The following is a 22,864-nucleotide window of genomic DNA, read 5'->3' on the forward strand; positions in this document are numbered from 1 at the left end:
CACTGATAAGAACTGCTGGGATAAACATTTTCGTAAAATATAACAAAAGGTTTGGTTTGCAAAATCTTCAGAATGTCTATTGAAAGAAATTGAATTCAAAATGTCATAGATAAAATCAGTCTGATATTGAAATATAAAGCCTCCACATCTGTTACAATCACCCCTCAGAGTCAACACATTGTATTAACTTGTTAAAATAATCACCAGTTACAACGGGGTAAGGCTACCTCTACTGGCTTAAGTGAGAACTGCACGTCTAATGACAGCCTTAATCTTTTGACGTAATTTTTACAGATCAGTTAAATATAGTAAGAATAAAACAAATATATTGAGATTAATAAAAAGAAGCCACTGTATGCTTCTCTAACAATTGATTGCGTGAATTGTCTGCAAAAACAACATAAATTCAGCCATCCATTGAAACGAAACAAACAAATTGTGCCATGTTAAAACTCTTTCATGCATAACGCGTAAATAACTGATCTGTATCAGCATGAGTGACTTCTTACCATTTGTGAGTGAGGAACAGCACAAGAAGACAACGACCAATTTGAAGCAGTCGGATGAGACCATCCTGCCAGCTCTTCTCCGAAATCCAAACCGTGCGTTAGAAATAAAGTAATAAGAGTCCTTGGCAGAGAGGCTTATTATTCCGAGTGACTGACAAAAGTTTCTTCCGAGAGCGAGTAAATCAAAAAATCTTGGTTTTTTTTTTTTTTTTAAATAAACGTGTTGTAAATCCACACAAAGCTCAGGTGTACATGCAAAAAGCGGCAGTGATTGTGCCGTATCCCATGACGCGTTCCGCAGGGGAGCTCTCCTGCGCAGCTGGGGGAGTCCAACAACCGATCCGGCACTGAGGGGACGGATGTGCCGCTGTATCCTCGGGACAGGTGCCCTCGAACAAAAAAAAGTCAGATTAATTAAATTCAGTGGTGAGTGGAAAATAAAAAGTTGGGTGAGTTGGGGTATCAGCCGCTGACTCTGCTGTCTGGTAAAGCGCTCAAAAGCCAATTCAATCAGCTCCTGCCTCTCATGCGCGCCTTGAACAATTTCCCCTCCCTCTCGCCTCTGTGCAACAAGCCAGTTCGTGCATGAGGAACGCTTTATGGAGACACAGAGGAAGGACGCAACGTCACAGGGTGGGAGTTTTGTGTGAATGCAGACTCCTTTCTGAGACCACTTCTAGAGAAATAATGATGGTACTAATGTGCAACTCATTTTGTGTCAGGGCAACATGATGGCTAACTAGACATGTTACAGGGATGTAACAAGAAAACATGCAATACAAACCATATTAATTATGCTAATTTCTAGTGGAAAACTCAACTTACAGGCAACTGAAATGAACCTTAATGGGGTCTATCACAGCCTTCTTTTAATCATGATTAATGTCATTATCACCTTACTGATGTGTGGTCAGGATACATCTTTACATGACAGCTTGAATCTTGAATCTACTGGCCTTTGACAGCTTTCTGTGTCTTTCTAATGCTTGTCTAGTGTACAAAATGATTAATAATCTGTCTGCTCCTCAATTAAAAGAGTTCATACAACCGCACTCAGACAATGAGAGGACATCTAGGTCGACTAACAGAGGCGACTGTGTAGTACAACACAGATTTACTGTGTTTGGTAGATCAGTCTTTTCTGTTAGAGCTACGGACTATTGGAACTCAGTACCAAGTGAGATAAGACGGTGCAACAGCTTTGTTGCTTTTAAATTTAAGATGAAATCATGGCTAAAATCAACCCAATCATGCACCCATCACACATGAACTCAAACACTTGATCTAACACTGTGAAATCTTGTTATATCTTAATGTTATAGTTTCATTGTAGTTGTGTTGTCTTGCTGTTGTTATTGCTGAAGCTGTTGTGTCATGAATATGCTCTATTTTGTAATTGTGTTTTTTATACAAAAGTGTCTTTTAGCAGAGAAATTATCGTCTATTTCCTGCCCAGGGACTACAGATGAAAATGAGCTTATAGTTAACTGGTGCAGCTAAGCAGCTGTGCACTGCCCCTGTTCAATAAATAAATAAATCATTATCCTTTTTAATCTGACCTTTGTGTGTAAAGCTGCCGTTGATAAAAGCAACCCACTGTGTAACTGAGGTTAAAGGTAACAGTAGTAATCTTGTCTCAAGAGGAAACAGAATAAAATGTAAACAGGCTTTGTGATAACAGATCGAATCTATCCGTTCGAGTGTTTAGAATAAATATTTGCTGGATTTATTTTTAACCGCAGAAACAGGACACACTGCTTTTTATATCAATGTAAATAATCCTCTTTTGTCGAGCAGTACCCTGCAGTGTGTGGATGTGCTGCAGACTGTTTTCTTTTATCACCGCAACAATCACTCTGCTTCTGTAGGTCACAGTAGCAGGCACTGTAAATAAGAACATCCTGCCCTCACCTTTCCAACCACGTCAGGACTGGACGGCCACCATTTCGGGGACTGGATCTCGGGCAGTGGCGTGGGTGAGGCACAGCACAAGTTGTGAAATATGATGAGCACCAGGATTTCATATCTGTGGCAGGAAAAGATTGAAATGGCACATGAGAACATGGGAAACAATTCATAAAATCCCAGTTGTGGGAGTCCCTCTGCTTTGTGGGATCTGGAGACGAAGTAGTCACAGGTCAAGAATTCAACTTGTTTTTTCATTAAATCACTTAAGTAAATCAAAACTTTCCATATTTGGGTGGCTGCAACAGGCGTACACAAAAAGTTAGAAATGTTCTACATGGTTAATTCCATAAACGGAGACATTATATACTTTTGTGTTGGATTACACTCACTATTACAATCTGATGGTGAAGCAACAGTAAATTCAGATATGGGAATTAAATCCACGTGGCATAACATTCAAAAGACTGTAAAAAAATAAGAGTGTAAAAAAAATGACTATAAGACCTGGGCGTTCAAGTGTGAATGGTGACAAATTGGCAAAGATGATTTGCTGTAGGCTTATACATTTGAAGAGAAAGACAGTAGCACACTAAATACACAAGGAAGAGGTGAGGTTTGCAAGAGACTGCCTTGTCCACTATAAGAATTTCCTTAGTGTGTGTTCACGTGTAAATCTTCAGTGAAGGAAACATTCCCACTGGGCCAAGTGAGCAGCAGATAAGTCTCTGGATGAACAATTACTGGAAGTGGCTGACTGATAGGGGTGGGTTTAAAGTGTTTTATTTTAGAATCTGGTGTTCAAAACACACTATAGGGGACTAACTGGTTCTACACACACACACACACACACACACACACAGCATGCACTCTTCCTTTTGCCCCAAAAGCAAAGTCCTCTTGGGTAAATGAACCAGTAGAAATAAAGTCTTTCTTCAGCAGAGGGGTGGTGGGGGTCTGACTGCCTGCCCTGCTGATCAAATGACTGTAGTCAGTCTTGAGTGGAAACAATGCCACAGTCTCCAGACCCCACACACACACTACAGCTTTGGAAGCAAGGAATATAATTAACGAAATCATTTCTTGCATGACAACAATATTATAAATGGTCAATTTTCGAGCCAGGGTCATGGGCAGAAGCAATCACGCATCATATTTGACATGCAAGTAGCTGGCCAAGATCTGGTGCTCTCTGCAAATGATTATACAACTATCTTATTTAAAAAATTCTTATTTAACATTTTGTGTGCAATATCCCCATCGCTGGATCAAGTACAAAAATACAACATATATCAACTCAAATTCAATCAAATGTAATAAAATGTACATAAGTAACATTAGTCGTCACCGTACAGGTTCCTGTTTAAGAACAACAAAGCTCTCTTTTTGCCTTAATGCCTTAATGTGCATGCCTGCTCTGATTACTCGGCCGTTTTAAAAGTGTAAAGGTCTCAAGTTTAGTCATGTTGACCAAATATCTGGTTACTGTTGTTAAATGGGCCTGTTATGGTTGAATAAAAATAGAGTATTGGTTTCCAAAAGTAGTGGAGTGCATGTAGTTCATGTTGTAAATGTAGACCTGCAATGCAGTGAGATGCACTTACAATGTATGCTGCATATATTCCTCTCCCAGAAATGCTGTATGTCTTAAGTTATTGTTTGTTTGGCACAGCATTAAAATGTTAAAGGTGAAATTAGCTCCACATTTTCAAGAGGAAACTTTATTATCTTGAAGACAATTAAATATCTCTGTGTTGATGTGTCATTGTCAGATAATATTTTGGCTCTTTTCATTTGTTCTAACTGAATAAAGCAAATGTGGACGCCAACATATTTTCATGGACAAAACTTTTCCATTACTTTTGAAGGACCCATACGGTGAGGCCGTGGTGGCTCAGTCCACAGGGACTTTGCTTGGGAACTGGTGGGTCACAGGCTCAAGTCCCCGTACAGCGCAAGTATGTAGCATGGACTGGTAGCTGAAGAGGTGCCAGTTTGCCTCGTGGACACTGCCAAAGTGCCCTTGAGCAAGGCACTGAATCCCAAACTGCTCAAGGTGCCTGTCCAAAGCAGCCCCCGGCTCCAACATCTAGTGCATGTATAGGTCCTGTTTGTGCATGTGTGTGTATTTTGGGCTTGTGTGTATTTGACAAGAGTCAAGAAGAGTAAAGAAAACTGAATTTCCCCACGGGGATTAATTAAGTGTATATCTTCTTCTTCTTCTAATTAGATTTCCAAGACCATTCACAACGTTTAAAAAGTACAGAACTCAATAGTACTTTATTCCACATGTTAAGTATTGTATGAAAGTTATCAGTCTGGCACTGGCTTTCTTTTTTTTTAAAGATATTTTTTTGGGCATTTTTGCCTTTAATGGATAGGACAGACAAGTGTGAAAGGGGGAGAGAGAAGGGGAGTGACATGCAGCAAAGGGCCACAGGCTGGAGCTGAACCCGGGCCGCTGCGGCAACAGCCTTGTACATGGGGCGCCTGCTCTACCACTAAGCCACCGACGCCCCGGCACTGGCTTTCAAGTATGAGGGAAAACAGAAGTGGTTACACTATCAGTGCATTCTTATTAAATTTGATTATAAACTCATTTCTGGATGCAAGTCTGAAAAACAGTGCTGCAACAGAAGAATGTTGGCATATGCTTTTTAAGCCTTGGAACTGGACAAGGATGGTTATCTACAGATGAATACTGTAACAACTAATTTGATTACACTTTTTTTTCAAAACTTAAAATGATTTTTACTAATTCAATGACTATTCCAGGCTTGGAAAATGAGATTGCAAAATTCCATGACTTTCCCAGGTTTTCCATGACTGTGGGGACCCTGTACAGCTAATTATGGTGGCACAGTTCCATTTACAGTTTATGGGTTTGCAACCATAATGTGGTGCAACTATGCTTACCAAGTCAAGGTGTTATGTGAAATAGGGCTATTTCTACAAAATGGAAATAGAAAACAAACAAACAAACAAACAAACAATATACCATTGAGTTGTGCCTGACCACTTCCCTCTAACATAACCATCATGGTTGGATGCCAGCGTTACATGTTAATATTACTAAATATTAGCCAACAGCTAACAGCTTTTTATATTGCCTATATCATAAACCAGTAACTGTAACGTACTTAAAACGGAGTATTAGCTAGCCTTAAATATTAAGGGCAATATAAATCAGTGTCAGTATAAAAGAAAGCTATGGAGGCATAAGAGTCTCACAATAAGATTTAGTTACCTTCAGGCTCTTCTTCTTTTTAACAAACCTAGCTTGCATTCGTGACAGCTATCAAACAAGATGGCGCTGTGGTGAGGAGCTAACGTTCGCCTAAAATAAGTTATTTTTAGTGGTGAAACCTTAAAAATGGAGCTGTTTGTTTCAACTGTGAAAAGTAAGTAACTACCGCTACAGTTGGTCAAACAACAATTTGCTACACCAAGTATTGTTTAAGACAGTTTTAGCTAAATTACATTAACAGACTTCCAGGCTGTCTGGGTCAGTAACCGTTAGCTAGTTAACCGGAAGAATTCAACTGCCGTTAGCTTAGGCTAACTAGCTACGTTAGCTTATGTATGCTAACACCTGCATTGACTTCTTCTGATTGACGCCCTCTACTTAACTACCTTAGTCATGACCAAAATTAATAGAAGTAGATCTTATACTGGAATATAACAATATATAATATAAGGTATATTATTATGGCAAGCTAACACGCTTTTTTGACACAATTTTACTCCTGGATATTCAGAATAATGCTTAATTGACCCAGTTATGACGCAGTTATATGGCTGAACCTTAGTTAGCATTATGCTATACTTGGGATATAAATTAGTTAGTCAATGGGAATTTTAATAAACATTTGCTGAACAAAATGTTATTCATTAAGTAAAAATACCACATTTACTGGTTAAGGTTTTAACCTTTAAAGAGTTGTACACTTTTTTATATTTCATGTCCTTGAATACTTGGGGATTTGGATTTTTGTTATGCATTTGTTACTGATTTTAGACTGAATGACAAAGGAGTGTAAACTTAATTTGGTTCGTGGGTTACATACAACCCAATTTGATCTTAAGTGGGCTGGGCCAGTAAAACCATAATTGCATAATAACCAAGAAATAAGATCACCAAACTCTGTATTTTCCCCTTCTTTTTGTGTAAAGAAGTATGAATACAGTCTGAAAACATTCATAACTAAGTAAAACTCCTTTTACAAAACAGATGAAGTACAGCCTAAGATGTCTAAATACAAAAAAGGTGCAATTTTAGTCAACCTAGTACTTACTGTCATTACATGTTCATCTTCCCCATGCATTTCCTCTCCTGTGTGGTAATGCTGGCATCACCACAACACCAGATGAAAGTGAAAGTTATTAAGGGAAGCAGGTTAAGTTATCCCCTGTCTTACAAATCATTTACAAGTTAAACATATTGGCAGTGCCTTATCAGTACGGTTCAATCTGCATTGTTTTGCAATAGAAGTCTGACACAGATTCATTTGTACTGAAGCTGCAGATTGACATTTTTTGCATTATTTTCAATATCTTGAAATATGACCACAATAAGTATTGAATGCTGCCTCAGAAGATTTTCCCTGAAGATTTTCCACCCTGACCAGAAACATTTTACAGTACAGTACTTAATATTTAACCTGCACCTCTAACCTGGCACCTCTTAATCTTTACAAGTGCATCAATATTAGGTGTGCAAAGTCATCCAGGGGGCCAGTACGTGACTATAGACCATATGTTTGACACCCCTAGACTAAATAATCAAACAATCAATGGTCAACATTAACAGATGACTATAATATGTAATTTTAAAACATTTGTTAGCCCAACAATAAGCTACAACAAAATATCTTTTGACTTATTTAGGACAAAGGTTGAGTTTTGCGTCCTGTCAGCATGTAATGATTTGTTCTTGTTTATACACAGGTCTCACAGAGAACCTGCTGCAGAAACAGTCAACAGGTTATGATGAGGTGATAGAGAAACTATTCTCTGAAGTCTCTGGCCCAGAGGATTGCCCCAAAATACCAGACCCACAGGTAGATACAAGTGTGAGAGAGTTTTACTATAGTGTGAGTGTAATAGGAAATAAGAAACAAAGCATACAAGTCATAAATGTAACATTTCATAGTGGTATTACACCTATAATGCAGGACTTACCATACAAATAAGCTTATTTCTACTTGGCAGTTTTTTTCACTTGAAAAGTAATTTAATGGTTTAAATTCATCAGTCTTGTTCTACTACTACAGTAACCAAGTCATAGATATGATTATCTGGTGCAAGTCAAGGCTTGTTTGTTTTTCTAATATCATATTATGACCTTTATATGGCTGTAAGTTGGCAGAATTATTAAGTTGTATGCTTACTCATATTACAGCTTGAGGAGTGTGCCATCCAGCTGTGGAACTGGGCAGTTACCAAGAATGTGGGCACCACTATCAGTAAAAATCAGAAGGCCAAAGGTACACTTCTAGTTGCAGTATTTATTTACAAGATAATTCTAATGATCATCATGACACTTGAAAATATACAGACATGTCATCTGAAATGTTGGCACAGTGTAAGGGTTGCAGGCAGGGGTAGTCACAGTCGTGTCACGTCATATTCAAAAGTTCTCACCGTCCTCACAGTGCGTCATGTCGCATGCAGTCTGCTGTACTGCTGTGAGCCTGAGAATCCAACAGAGGGCGTCATCCGCAAGCAGATCCTGGTAAGCAATACTGTAGGCACCCTCTGCGAGTGCTCATCGTTTCAGGAGGACAAGGTCTGTTTGTTTGTCAGTGTCTAATCTTTACAGATGGCCAGCAAAACAGGAAGAACCTGGCTGGAATGCAAAAATCCCCAGATGGCAGATAACTTCTTAAGGCTTGCTGTCAAGGTGAAAAAAAAGGAACACTCAGACTGAGAGAGCTCCAATCTATTTAAGTTAAGAGCAAACAGAAATATGTTGTCTTTACAAATGATTCAACATTCAACATCCCTAGAGTCTGGAAACCCTCTATGGCCAACTGACGTCCAGAGGTGACGGAACCGCCGACATCACTTCATCAAAGGGGGATGTAGAGAAGGATTTGCTTCGAATTCTCTCATGCCAGGCAGAATCGGTGAGCTGTGGCGCATGTGATGTTCAACACCTTCAATGTGAATATTTGTTCTTGTGATATTTGGCAGCTGAGGAAGTGCTATTCTGACAGACTTGCAGTGTGAAGTGTGAGACAGCTAAAATGTGATCTTAGACACAATGAGAGGGGGAAATCTCATTCTGTGCTAATAGAGAATGTTATATTGTTTGGTGACATTTAACAGGAGGTTAAAATCTCTTCTTTGCAGGCCATAAGTCAAGGGAATAACCATGAGGCTGTGGTCTATATGCAGCGCTGTAAAGACATGCTGCTGCGGCTACCAAAAGATGTAAAGAAGACCTCTGTTATCACTATAACAGCATATTGTTTCACATTTACAGTACATATTTCTGAAAGTGTAGAGGATGTTAACTCTGAACATATATATATATACATATATATATAATGCAGACTGCATACATCTCCCTCATGTGCTACAACTTTGGAGTGGACACTTACAATCTGGGAAAGTTGGAGGACAGTGCATTTTGGCTCAGGTAAATATTTTTAATTTCTGCAGAAATGCTCTAGGGAACAGTGCAGTTTGAAAGACATTTTTTTTCTTCTTTTTCAGCCAAAGCTATGACATCGGGAAAATGAATGTGAAATACGCCCCTGAATCTGAACTCCAGGTAAGACAATCCAATAAAAAACTTAGTACAAGTAACTGGTACATGTTAAAATAGTATTTAACTGTCTTTTGTTTCACTTGTCTTTAACAGGCCAAGGTTTTGAGGCTCCTTGCCACTGTCTATTTAGAGTGGGACTGTCAGAGGTTTCAGGAGAAGGCGCTTAATGCTGTCAGCTTAGCCAATAAGGTGGGATATGCGAAATCATTTTCAAATTGTATTTTACATTATGCATTTTGAAGCATGCACCTACAAAATAGAAGATGCTCTGTTCCCAATTGCACTGTGCATTTTGACAGGAATGTGTGAGCGCCTCTGGGCTGTACTTAAAGATCAGAATACTCCTGAGATGTGGGGCCTCAGTCGATCATATCAGAGCAGGTTAGTTATTACCTGAACCACACTGAATTATTTATACAGAACTTCATTAACATAGGCAGCAGTGGGGTGTCAGTGGGTGAAAGTTTAGACAGAAGCAGATTTAGGAAGGAAATGTTGCTAGTGTGATTCTCTGAAGCAAAATTCTCTGACTCAAAAATGGCTACTGATGAGTTTAATTGCGCCAGAAATGTTCGAAGTGTGTACTCCCTAGGCTTTTACCAGTCAGGTTAAGGTGTTCTAGTGGAGATGCTAGAAGATCGTGCTTGTACTGGAACCTTCCTAAGGGGCCATGTTTTGGGGCCAGCATATTTTTAGAATTATTTGCAATTGTAGCACCATGTATTTTCACGCAGTACTAAAAATGGCAGTGGTGTGACAAGGTGTTGAGCTTTTTTTTTCTTGAGCACAGAGAGTTGAAAAATGTTCAACTTTGGGTAAAATGCTGCACATGTTAGTTTTTACCCAGCCGCCCAATCACAGATGAGGAGAAACAAATACCAGGAAGACAAACGTCACATCTTACATGTACAATACAACAGGGAAGAACAAATATGTTAATATACTGCATATTTTAATATATGTTTTCTCTCATGAACCCTCCTCAAGAACAAGTACTCTACCTTGCGCCAACATTTTTACTACGGCAGGTATTTCGTATCATAACAACCAGACGCAACCAAAGCATCTCAACTGAAAAAAACGTTGCACCTCTAAAAGCACTCTCAAGCGCTCCGCCATGGCCCCTTAGTGTTCCTGTGTCTTTGGGTGTCTTGCATATTTAAAAGCACATCATAAAAATATGTTTTCAGGACTTAATGAGATGCTGGAATCTAAGGTGTCTCTTGAAGTGTGTCTGAGCACAGTGAAACTACTCATGTCTGAAGACAGGTAAAAACTAGTACTGTCACTTGGCTCCTTGTAGAAACACACACATAGCCTAACATGAACATGTGCACAACATGTACACATTGTCTTTTAAGGAATGCCCAGAGGCATGCTCGTCAACTCTGAATGATATCTGTTTTGATTTTCCAGAGAAGTGCTGGCATTTGAGTATTTGAAACGCGTGTGTCAGCACTTTGAGTCGTCGCCTGACTTGGGAACTGCTCTTGTCTTGCACATTGAGCTACTGCTGCAGAGAGGCAAGGAGCTGCTGGGCAAACAGAAGATAGAGGATATCATCACTGGTATTAAGTTTTGCATTCCAGTCCTAGAATAAGTCGAAAATTAATAAAAATATAACCATATATGCATAATGATATAACAACTTGGTTAATTTTATATTAAAGCAGGCACTGTAGATGTACCTCTGTATTAGTATTGCCATTTTCTACACCCACACAGGCCACTACACAGGAAAACAGCTGACACCACAGGCCCTCACAAGTCTACATGTCATGCTGTGGGATAAAGCGTCCAAACACTTTGAGGTATGTTAAACATAGCCTTGTTTTTCCTTAAGTCACAAGATATTTTTACAGTGTACATACACAGATGTATACTTATCAGCAGGGTGGCTTAGTTATCAGCACTGTTGCCTCGTAGGAAGAAAGCTAGTGGGCTGCTGTCAGCCCACACACTGCCCACTGCTCCTAAATAGTTAAGATAGGTCCAGTGCACAGGTTTAATTTCCACACGGGGATAAATAAAGGATAACGTGATGTTCTGTGTTTCTTCCCAGGCCAAGAACTATTCTGAGGCTCTTCAGTGGTATAACTACTCACTGAGTTTCTTCAAGGCAGGTCAAATGGAGCCCAACTCAGCCAAACTGCAGAGGAACAGAGCTTCCTGTTTCCTGCAACTGAAGCAACTGGAAAAGGTAGGAGAGCAGCAATCCATTTATTGTCCAGTGGTTGCAGTGGATGGTATGTCTCAGAACTCACCATATTTTCTACAGTTTATATGTGATGTATGTTTGCATGTTAACACTTGTTTTTTATCAGGCGAAAGAAGCAATTAAAGAAGCAGAGAGATGTGATCCTGACAACATTTTCACTCAGTTCAGTGTTTACAAGATTGCAGTGCAGGAGAACAATGTGGAGAAAGGTATCTACAAAATGTTAGCTGTGTGCTACATGTAGAAAAAAGCAGTTATGGTATCAGTGTCGCAGTTTCATTGCAGCCACATTTTCAGCATATTCTCTGTGGTGATGAGGCTGTTGATTTGTACCAGCTGCAGAGGCAGTGAATGCGATGGGACTTCTGTCCAAGAGTCCTGCTGCCAGTGAGGACGGACTGCTGGTATCTGAGAATGCTGCTTCCAGTCTCCTCAGTCTGGCTGCACAGATTGCTTTGGAGGTAGGACTCATTGCAGGACTCATTACTCAGCTCTGTACAGCCATCATAAAATATTGTGGATTTAATGAGAAAGGAATTTGTTTGGTCTGGTGGAATAATTGTCACATTCCACATTTTATGGTGTTGTTATGATGTTAAGGGCTTCAAAAACCTGGCGTCAGTCCTCAACAGTGCAGCTTGGAGTTGTGGGCTGGTGAGGGATCATGTCTATGTCACTGCATGTTAAACCCTCTAGGAACAGCACCTCAAATTGGTTAAACATGGACTGTATCAAAGATGCGGACACAGTGACATCACCCGTTGGTTTGTGGACTACTGTTTTGAAGCCTTGAGTTTGCCACTTCGACTATCACCATCTTGGTTTTTGGGAGCCAGAAGTGACCGCATTTGGATAAGAGACTGATGCTTTGGAGGAGCAAGGGGTGAATCTGACTGAGAAGCTAGGACAGTATCGGCAGACAGGCTGTCACTCAGAGAGGCCTTGCCCTTAAATTTGTGTAACTTTAAGCTTTAATAAAATGTAAATGTTGTCATGGACTGTGTCATGACAGTCATGATTGTAAACATGTTTATTTCTGCTGTAAAGTTGGACATTTTAACATGGGGGTGTGTGGGGATTGATTGTCCTCTGGAGCCAGCCTCAAGTGGCCGTTCAAAGAACTACAGTTTTTGGCACTTGTTGGCTTCATTTTTCAGCCCCAGAGGTCGCCACTTGTTACCCTGGTTTGCAATGTGAAATTGCTGTATTCAGTGTTTTTGGCGGTTTACATAAACGGGTTTGTTTGTTTTGAAGAGGAAAAGACCTCTGCGGCTAATTCGGCTCCTGCTAAAAACCCTCTGAACATCTGGATCTTAAATTTTGTGGGGAAAAAAAACAAAAAAATGTGAGCACAGATTAGCAGGTGGTGGACGAGCTGCCCACACCGACATGCTAGAGAAACACCAACTTGTAATGTGAAACTACTTTATTAAGAGTTTTCAACAGTTCAAATCACCGGTTCACTTTTGCTCAGAGAAGAGGAGACCTCAGTGGTAGATTTGCTCCCAGTAAATTCAAGCTGCAGAAGAGGACATAGCTGGTTGCTAGATGCCACCAAATCTCCATAAAGCTAACACACTTTACCTTTAAGGCTTAAAATTACACATATTTAAAGGGGGCAACTCGAGTGACAAGTTGTCTGCAAGACGTTGCTACAGTCTGTGAGACGGATCCACCCCTGACTCCACAGCTCCACCCTCTCATCTAAATATGGTCACTTCTTGTCACTTCTGACTCCAAATAAACAAGAAGGCGAAAGCCAACATCAAGGCTTAAAAGTGGGAGTCCACAAACCATTGGGTGAAGTTAAGGTAGCTACTTCCATTATTTTATACAGTGTATGTTTGCAACCAGTGGAGTTGCCCCCTGCTGTCCATTAGCAATAATGCAGGTTTAAGGCACTTCTTCATTGGCTTCACTTTTCAGACCCAGAGGCAACTCCCACTTTTTTATACAGTCTATGTATAGAACATTCCTGTCTACCACCTCCCCAGGCCTATCACACATAAAATATAAATAAGCACAGAGAAATGTTGATGTTCAGCTTTTAGAGTTCATGCTGTTGTAAGAATAGATAAAATGACACTTAATTGTGATATTTTTAAGATATAAAAAAAAAAAAGAAGAAAAAAACTGCAACAGCTCGGTGGACATTCCCGTCCCAAAGCTACTATCAGGAAACAAACTGGAAAGCGATGAGCCAGTAGCAAGTTGGAAGGGTAAAGTCTAGAAAATGAATTTTATAAATAGAAAATGTGAGGCAACTCTATTTTTATATCACTGTATGATTGTGATGAATATGAATGGTGGGTGGTGGTATTAATGAGGAGGAAGTTTGTTCCCCTGTGACAGAATGAACAGCAGGAAACTGCAATGAAGGCTCTGGAGAGGTTGTGTGACAACTCCAAAGATGAAGCTCAAGTGCTGACTGCTCTCAGGTCTGTGACAAGAACTGCAAAATTAAGAGTTTAAATACAGTGGAAACGGCTTATAGTGATCACGTCTGTCTGAGTCAAATTGGATCTTTATTTCTCATGCAGCTTTCTTTTGAATTGACATTTGTATATTTATTAACATAAGGCAATGAAACAGACAGCTTTCTCATTTACTGATTTTTTTTTCTATTTCAAAATAAAATTCAGCTGTGACATGAGGGCTTTACATAATGTCACAGCTGATGTGACATTATGATGTCTGCCTGACGAGGGCTGCTTCAGCCTCAGGTGCATTCATTTCTCGTCTCCATCACTAGTAGCCATGACTGTTCCTCATTGTTTGAGTAGGCCACACAGGGTATCCTGAGGAACACCAAATTTAATTGCAACATTTTGTTGGCTTGTTTTTGGCAGCTTATCATAAGCTTGATGGAGACTGTTTTTCATTGAGAGAAAATGACTTTCTTTAACCGTCATGATTTCATTGTGCATGTAGCACCGTCTGGTAACCAGTTGGAAGCAGATGGGTTACTACTTGACTACTATGAGCAAGTTATTTTAACAGCACTTGCATAGGAATGATTTTGTCCCAATTTTGTACATCAATTTAAGCGGTTGATCACCGTAACCATAATCACTATGAGCAGTTTCCACTGCACCAAAATATGTAATTTGCCTGTATGAAAATTACATATATTCTGATATCTCTCACCTTTACATTTGCACTGATGATGATTTTATAAGGATGATTTTATACCTAATATTTATAATTATGATTTTTGTTGCCTAGTCATTTGATTAACTTTTATTGTATATTATGGAATTGTTGGATTTTATGATCTATGGATACATTGCTGCTTGTTTTTTTCCCCCACTGTATCTTGTAAGGTGTCCTTGAGTGCTCTGTAAGGCGCCTATAAATAAAATGCATTAATATTATTAAGATTATAAAGGAGCAGGAAGCCAGACCCTCGCACACATACTTCAGAAAGCCCTATAGACATGGCTGTGAAAGACACATATGGACATTTTAATAATCAATGTGTTCCACCAAGGCAGCTTTTTCATTTATACATGTAGGTTGCTTTCCTTCTCATTTTTTGCAGACATTTTTGCCTTACTTTTTGTTTTACGTGCTGCTGCCTTGAACTAAAACAACACTTTTTTGGTGAAGTTTTCTTCCAGAACAGAAATACCAAATTTAAGATGCCAAATTTCTATATTTCGCTCACTTTGAAGCACTCGGCGTTCATGTGTTGAGACTGAGTGAACAGAGCATGATGGTGAAGTTTCACACATAAAGTGACAACATTTAGGAGAGATGGCTCATGTGCTGGGAGATTGCAGTGAGTGTGTTAGTCTTCCATACACCTCTATGATCCACTGACCTATATTCCCTTGCTTCTCCACTGAAAGTGTGTCTCTGTATAATACAGTTAGTAGGTGAAAGAAAGGAGGTCAACACCAGTTTCTCCATTCATCTTTTTATAGGTGTTTGGTTCGACTTGTGCTCTCCACAATAGAAAAATCAAGTGATGAGACGAGGTGAGGGGGAAGGGAAACCACCTATTAAAATGTGATTATATAGTGTTATTGATGCTGCTGTTTATTTAATCAAAACAGATTTACTACTTTATATTTCTTCATGTAGGGATGTGAATCTGGATGTCCTGCTGCCATATCTAAAAATGGGTGAGTACATATGCAACAAGGGTTGAATTGCATTTTAACAAGAAATGCGTCATAACTCACAAATGTTTTGTTTGTATCTCTGCAGCTCTGCAGAAACTTTCACACCAAGCTCACATGACTGTGGAGCAACGCACAGAGGAAGCTAACTGGTTCAGGAAGATTGGTACTAAGACTCTCTCTCTCTTCAATCTGACATGGTATGCTATCGCTTAAAATCTTGCAGCACCTTCATTTTTTCCGTGTGTGTGTGCTTTTGTGTGTCCTTGTTACAGCGTGGAACTCGGCTCTGCAGTGCGAGAGCCGCCCTGACAGAATGAGGGATTTCTTTGTGCTCTCTTACCAGGCAAGTGCTCTTATTAGCTTTGTCAGGTGGATTAATCAATATCTACAGTGCGCGGGTGGAGATCAATAACACCTGAACAGGGATTTAACATTGCTTTAGACAGATAAAGATATCAGTTTAAGATAAAGAATCACAGTGACCCATGATGATCCCATCCTGTTGGTTCAGTGACAATTTGTGTATCAATTACTCACCTCGTGTTACGTTGTGAGAACATTTTGATTTAAAACACTTTCGAGCAGCGCGCCCTGAGCATGCTTGAGCATGTGTGTGCATATGACTTCCACCCAGGCACGCTACTCAGTCATGCATGAAACTGTTTTTACCGCCGTGTTATAAATTGTAATGTTTAGTGAAAACACGTGTGTTTGGGAAGTTTCTAATGAAGGACTGAATAAAAGAGACTTTGGGAACTGATCAGTCGGTCAGTTTTTTGTCACATGGAATTATGCCAGGTAAAACCCCAGTGAAATATGATCCCATCAGCTCCTTTAACTAGTGCGCTGTTGCATCTTCTTACATTGTTGGCTACTACTTTACATTTGCCAATGTTTCTAGATGGTTCTGGTGATCCATGGTTTCTGGTTGTTGAATGATTTAACTGTCCACACACCTTGACCTCAACAAGGCAGCCGCATGGTTGCTCCTGAACATTGGCAGCGCCACTCTGCAGCCACCTCTAAACAGCATATAACACATCCACAACAGGAACGGGACAGCACCTGACATTTCCACCATCACATCAGTCCTTATTCACCGTGAAGCACACACCTCCTCTCCTTTTCTCACCGGAGTCCTCTGCTCTGTCAAACTGGCATATAGAAAAAGAGCCTCCTGGCGCTGTCCATGATTTAGCCAATTTTCGAGGGGAATCAAAGAATGTTACAGCTCCTGATATCCTGTTGGAAACTGATGCAGCAGAGGTCCAGTTTATTTCCAATGCCTGTACAATGGTTAACAGGATGCTAGTTCAGCTGGTGCTCGTTTACTGATGTTGTAAAACCTAGACCTTGCTAGCTAGGAGAAGTCAGCAGAAGAAGAGCTTACAGACTGGAGAGTTGATTTCCTCATTCTGATAAGTGACTCGCAGCCACACACCACCAACACTTGCAAATAGACACAAGAGGCTAAATTTAGCATATATTTAGTGGAGCTGACAGGCGGTTGAAATGTACGTGCCTACGAGACTTGAATTATACTGCACAAGTTGTGTGAGTTTTTAAATTGGTTGTTGGTATAATGTTGCTGCTGTTAAATGTGGTCCCTGTTTGCTTCAATACATGAAGAATGTTTGCCTTATTTGGATTCTTCGTTGACTGTTGAGACATGCTAGAATTTTTTTATTTTTTTTCCCACAAATTTAATATAACATGCAGTAAGTAATTGATACACAAATGCTTATTTTGCAGGTGAAGTATTCCTTTAACTCTCGCTGATGATTTTCTGTCCTTACCTTTACCAGAATACCTCTAATTGCTCATTTTAACCTTTATATCTCAGTGAGATGTTGACTGTGTGCACATACATGATTTACGTGCATGCAGTCATGTCTGAAAACACCTCTTTACAATTAGAGGCTTCAGCCATTGGATGATGAGTAGATGTTTCAGAGAAAGAGGGACACTGTAGCAGTGTCTTTCTCTTGTTCTGAACTAGCTGGCTTACTTTTTGTTCATTGCAATCAAAATGGAGATTTGACATCTGCATGACCCCGCAGCTCTCCCAGCTGTGCCCTCCTGATCGCACACTGCTCATGGGCCAGAAGACGTGTCTGCTAATGGCTGCTGCTGCATCTCTGGAGCTCTGCAGGAAGTCTCTTCACTCTGTCCAGGTGTGCCACCCACTCCCTCTGCCCATCTCCTACATTTAGCACGCTCTCCATCCACATGGATGGAAATTTACCAAGACCAGTGGAGAAGAGAGGTGACTAACCACATTATTGGTGCTGGCGTAGGCGTTTCATTTTAATCTCGCTCTCTCTCTCTCTCTCTCTCTCTCTCTCTCTCTCTCTCTCCCTCTCTCTCTGCCTTTGAAGAGGAAGTGAACACTAGATGGCAACGATGAATCCAGAATGCTTGTTTTGTGTTTCTGTTTGGTTCACAGACTGAGGAGCTCACTCAGGCTCTGGAGCACATTCAGATCTGCTGGGAGGTGTGGAAAACCCTGAAAGCATCAGGTACCTTAACTAGCTTCACTAGCCGAATAACAACAGGCATGTTCACTTACCTGCACGTCATTCATGAATGGAAATGGAGCTAAATGAGGTAGGGATGAACTATTCAACAATTTGATTGAAGGAGCCTGAATTGACCACCAGTCTCACAGTTGCAAATGAAAATGTGGTTATGAAACATGATCATTTGAGGGTGCTGAGTGTCTGATTTTACATAGAACTGCTTGTTTTCTTCCAATAAATCATGATGTATATGTGGTGCATTTCAACAAAGTTCTCACATAACAACATAGCGCTGTCAAAATCAGCAGGAAGAGGTGTGTAGAAACAGCTTTTGTGGCTGTCTCTCTTTCTCTTAGAGGAAATCAAAACGTCTGTTTATAACCACAGATAGCAAGCAGGAACCAAACTACGTGATGTGTTCTCTGTCTGTCTTTCTATCTATAATCTCCACTACTTTCAGTACTGTGGACAGCGCCGTTGCCGCACTTACACATCCAACCCCCAACACAGACACACACCAAACAGTGCTGGATTGTATATGTCCTATTATAAAATAAGTTAATATGCCATGTGAAGAAGACAAATTGTTTAACTGGGTGTTTTAGGGGTTTTTTATGTGGAAAAAATGGAAACTAATGTTGCAATGAGAACATGGATCATTGACCAAAAAAAGGAAAAAATAACATAGTTTGACTATCAGTCAACAATAGGCAAGACTTGATGAATCAAATCTAACTATTTAAATTCTGATACCAGTCTTGAAACAGGTGGTCATACAGCTCAGTCCGATCTGTTTTAAGTCAAGTCTTTTTCTCGTCTTGATGTTCCAACAAAATCAAACGTTTAATATTATCATAAGTATCTAGTCTTGGCTTATGCAAGTAGTGAGGAATAAGAGCACTCTCTCCAGCACCAAACAAGAGGCTGTTTGCTGTATACACAGCACAGAAAACATGGATGAGACACTGGGGTGGCAAGAATGTGAACAAGTCCCAATTCTCTTGTACTGTGGTAAAGGAGGAGAAACTAGTGGAGCTGTGGAAGTGAGCAGGAGTTAGTGTTTAATTTGGCATGTATCTGATCTGTTATTTTGCTCATAAATCTTATTTTTGAGAAGGTTCACCTCTCATTCCTACCGTCTCCTCCTACTGAAATAGCACAGCTAACCAATGGTGGCTGGTAGGGAGTTGACAAAATCTAAAATGTAAAGTTTGTGCGCAAATACAGTTTACCTTAAGGATAATATCGATGCCGAATAGACAAGAATATGGTCAGCATATGATGCCTTTTGTCTTTTATTTGTAGAGTTATGTGTTTTTGTGAACATGCAAGTTATTGTTAATATGTCATATTTCTTGAGGGGAGTTTGGTGTAGTATTTTCCACCAGGAGCAGGACGGCAAATAATCTTAGAAGTAAGCTAGTTGTAGCAAATAGTGACCCTGCAAGATCCCTAGTCTTTACAAAATCAAAGAGTCTTTGACTTAAAATTTACAGTGTCTTTAGATGTGAGAGGGTGTCAGACTGAAGTCTTTTAAAAAATCTTGTCAAAGTCTTCTAGTGTAGTGGTTCCCAACAAGTCCAGCCACAGGATCCAGATTTCTCTGTAGTCATTGGTTTAAGGTCCACACAATTAAATACAGCATAATTGTGTTTGGCCATGTCGTCAAGCTAGTTTGCTGTCTCTGTCAAGTATCTGTCCATTATTCACTCACTCTTCAGCAGGAAACAGCACTTCAAAGTAAAAGTTTGGTGTGTGAAATTCATCATACTTCAAAATGTGTTTTTTACAAACCTGACACGTATGCATGTCACTTGCAGTCCATTCATAATGGACCTGCGATCCACTTTTTGGACCATGACCCGCCACATGAGAACCACTGTTCCAGTGTATGGTAGGCAATAGTCAGGGACACCCCTAATTCTCACCGTGTACTTGCAGGAGGCTTCCCAACGGACCCAACAGACACGCTGCTGCTGCTGTATGAGTTTGAAGCTCGAGCGAAGCTGAATGACCCAAAGGTTGAGACGGTTCTGGAGTCTGTCTTGGAGCTTGAAAATGTTGAAACCAAGGTGCTAGAAACCATTGCAGGTAAAAAGAAAAACATTTGGTGTATTGTTTTTCTCATCTCTGCTGACATGCCTAAAGTAACAGACACGTTCTAGTATTTGCAGTACGATGCTGGTGTCTTTTTTCTTTTCTATTTGTAGCCTTAGCCATGGAGCCTCCAGCCCACTTCCCTCTGCTGTGTAAGAAGGCCTTGAGGGTTGCTCTCTCCCTGCACAGGAAACAACCACAGGCCGACCTGGCCCACTGCAGGCATGCCCGTCACTACTCTGCATGAAAACACCCTTGACATTTCATTAACGATCCGTCCTCGCAGAGCGCTTATTGGGGATGAAAGGGTTTGTGATTGTGTGCCTGTTTTTGTGTCGCCGTCTCAGCAAGTGTGTTCACAGCCTGATCAAGCTGTCCCTCCCAAGCGGTGTGTCAGAGGTGGAGGCCCATGTGCTGGAGGAGGTGTGGGACTACTACGAGGAGGCCCTGTCCATCATTGCAGCCGCAGTGAGTCAGCACCAATCACACATCGCCATCCCTTGGCACCCACCTCCTGTTCCCTCCAACAGAACAGCTCCCTGCTATATAATTAACCCCCTCTCTTCCACTCCATGCCTGCCTGCTGTTCTAGAAGCCTCTTTTTTTTTTTTTTTTTTTTTTTATCAATGGGCTTTCAGCCGCACTTCAATTAGCAGATGCTTCCATTCACCACCCCCTTCCTGCCAATTTGAATGTTAATGTGCAGTACAAGTCATCATACTGCCGGTGAGCTGCAGCTCTGAAAGAGGCATCAAATTATTGAGACATTACACTGCTTTAGAGGCAGCGCATATTTCCCCTCTCATACTGAGTTATTACTCGAAAGCTGTAGAAATCTTTGGATCAAAGTGAAAGCCCAAGATTAAAGTGGTGTGAAAAACCAATGAAACTTTAGAAATGATAGACCTCGCAGTTTGTTTACGGTCTGTTTAAGGCTCCAAAGCATTAGTAAAGGTTAACATACAGTAGAACAGGATTGGATAAAAGTTACTCACAGGCTTCACCCACTAAACTAAACAGATTTCCTCCCATACACTTGGCTCAAGTGAGTCACCCAGGTGGCCTCCGTTAAATGGCCTTTTGAACATCTTCCTGTTCTCCTCCGCAGCCGGACGACTTCCCAGAGATGGAGACCCTGTGGCTGCTGACTCGGGCTTGGAACACGGGGATACTGCTGTACAGCCTGGCGCAGTACCCCGAGGCTGAGAAGTGGTGTGGCCTCGCCATGAGCTTCATCCGCCACCTTGGATCACTGCAGGAGAGCTACGAGACACAGGTACAGGACTGGTGGAGGGGAAGAAGCAGAATGGGGTGGTTGTAGCAGTGGAGCATGACAGAGAATGATTCACCCTGCTGGTTAGGCAAATGTGACAACGGCTTTGGCCCCAGAAACACACAGGTCTTATGCAGAGTTAATGAATATAACCATCACTGTAGAGCTCTGAGAGTTATACAGTTGCTTCTTGTGCCCACAGATGTCTGGTCTGTACAGTGAGATCCTGGACAGGCTGGACAAAGCCAAGAAGAACCTCATCATGGAGGAGTAACTGAACAGGGACATGTCAGCCCGTTTACCAGAGGCGTGAACTTGAGTCACAAAGTTGATGGCTTCAGACTCGACAAAATCACAAGACTTGCAACTTGACCTAGACTTTAACACCAATGACTCACTTGGACTTGAGCCTTTTGACATGAAAACACTTGATACCTTCCTCCAAGCCCAAAGATTAATAAGTGTGCCACTTGTCAATTTATTTCCCTTCATTTTAACTTATTCCCAGCAAGTCGACACCAGATCCACTTGGTCTGGACCAATCTGACAGCATCCAGTCAAGCTGCAGGAGAGAACCACAGTGAACTAATGTGACATTACTGAGTGCCAGCTGGAAAAAAAATGATCCCAAAGATAATTTTGTTTGTGTACTAGAACGCAGTGGTCTGTTAAAAGTGAAAGTCGCAACTTACAGTTTTGTTTGACACTTGAAGTTGGACAACGAGCCGTAAGATGAGACTAATATTAAGAGTTAGCCAGCTAATGCTAAAATAATATTAACTAAGCACAGCTAAGTAACTTTTAAACAGTTATTTAAAAAAATAAATACAAATAAGAAAAATATTCATGATTTTTGTGGACAAAAAATATTATTTTGAAGTTAAAATGGCATTACATTTGGCGAGGAGCGCTTTATGATTTGACTCAAAACTCAAAGTTAGGGACTTCAGACTTGTTTTTTCAAAAAAAAATTTAAAACCGGTTTTGCAAAACATGGGGGGAAAAAAAAAAAAAAAAAAAAAAAGACGACTTGGGACTTGAGTGTTAAGACCTGAGACTTAATTGTGACTTTCAAAACTATGATTCGGTCCCACCTCTGCTGTTTGCTGCCTGTTCTGCGGTTGAACATGTCTGACTTTGTTCCAACAGTTTGTTGCGGCTAAATGTTATAAATGCTGTGGTTCAACATTCATCAGATATTACAGTTCGATAAATGATGCTGTAAATCTGTTAAGTGTGGAGCATCCTGGGAGGAGAGTGTGTCAGACACATACTACATTCATTCCTAGTTTGATTTTGGTCTTTCGTTGCATGTTACCTCCCTCGTGTCTCCTGTCAATAAAGCTAACATGCTAACAATCTAGGAAAAAAGAGTCTACTTGTATTAATTAAATACCTTTCAACGCCACTGATTTTTGAAGTGCAAAAACAAGCAGGTCAA

The 22,864-nt window shown here is 40.5% G+C and overlaps 2 protein-coding genes across 2 annotated transcripts in view; one reads left to right on the forward strand and one right to left on the reverse strand.

The window, feature by feature from the left end:
* Positions 1-1,074, reverse strand: part of kdrl (kinase insert domain receptor like) — a 61,644-nt gene extending 60,570 nt beyond the window's left edge. Inside the window, exon 1 of the mRNA XM_050042046.1 lies at positions 510-1,074. Within this exon, the coding sequence (XP_049898003.1) occupies positions 510-573 (64 nt within the window). The 5' untranslated portion in view covers positions 574-1,074. The remainder of the gene's footprint in view (positions 1-509) is intronic.
* A 34-nt stretch (positions 1,075-1,108) lies between these two features.
* On the forward strand, positions 1,109-22,818 carry tex11 (testis expressed 11). Its single transcript, XM_050042447.1, has 30 exons — positions 1,109-1,142; positions 2,405-2,485; positions 7,362-7,474; positions 7,816-7,900; positions 8,069-8,148; positions 8,236-8,316; positions 8,423-8,542; positions 8,769-8,849; positions 8,972-9,057; positions 9,135-9,192; positions 9,283-9,378; positions 9,489-9,570; positions 10,380-10,458; positions 10,606-10,757; positions 10,915-11,000; positions 11,252-11,389; positions 11,514-11,616; positions 11,744-11,868; positions 13,760-13,845; positions 15,334-15,387; positions 15,494-15,534; positions 15,620-15,697; positions 15,807-15,877; positions 17,595-17,708; positions 17,981-18,053; positions 19,995-20,144; positions 20,264-20,372; positions 20,498-20,618; positions 21,259-21,426; positions 21,626-22,818. Exons 1-30 carry the CDS (start codon positions 1,109-1,111, stop codon positions 21,695-21,697), a joined length of 2,817 nt encoding a protein of 938 aa, XP_049898404.1. The 3' UTR covers positions 21,698-22,818.
* Positions 22,819-22,864: the final 46 nt, after the last annotated feature.

Source organism: Epinephelus moara, chromosome 4, assembly GCF_006386435.1.
Source record: "Epinephelus moara isolate mb chromosome 4, YSFRI_EMoa_1.0, whole genome shotgun sequence".
Lineage (NCBI taxonomy): Eukaryota > Metazoa > Chordata > Actinopteri > Perciformes > Serranidae > Epinephelus > Epinephelus moara.

Bases quoted from the DNA above. Each gene is read 5' to 3' on its own strand.
- tex11 (XM_050042447.1), top strand. From the start codon at position 1,109: ATGGAGACACAGAGGAAGGACGCAACGTCACAGG. The intron at 15,535-15,619 runs GTGAGTACATAT...GTATCTCTGCAG, and splicing joins GCTGCCATATCTAAAAATGG to CTCTGCAGAAACTTTCACAC. The intron at 21,427-21,625 runs GTACAGGACTGG...TTGTGCCCACAG, and splicing joins AGGAGAGCTACGAGACACAG to ATGTCTGGTCTGTACAGTGA.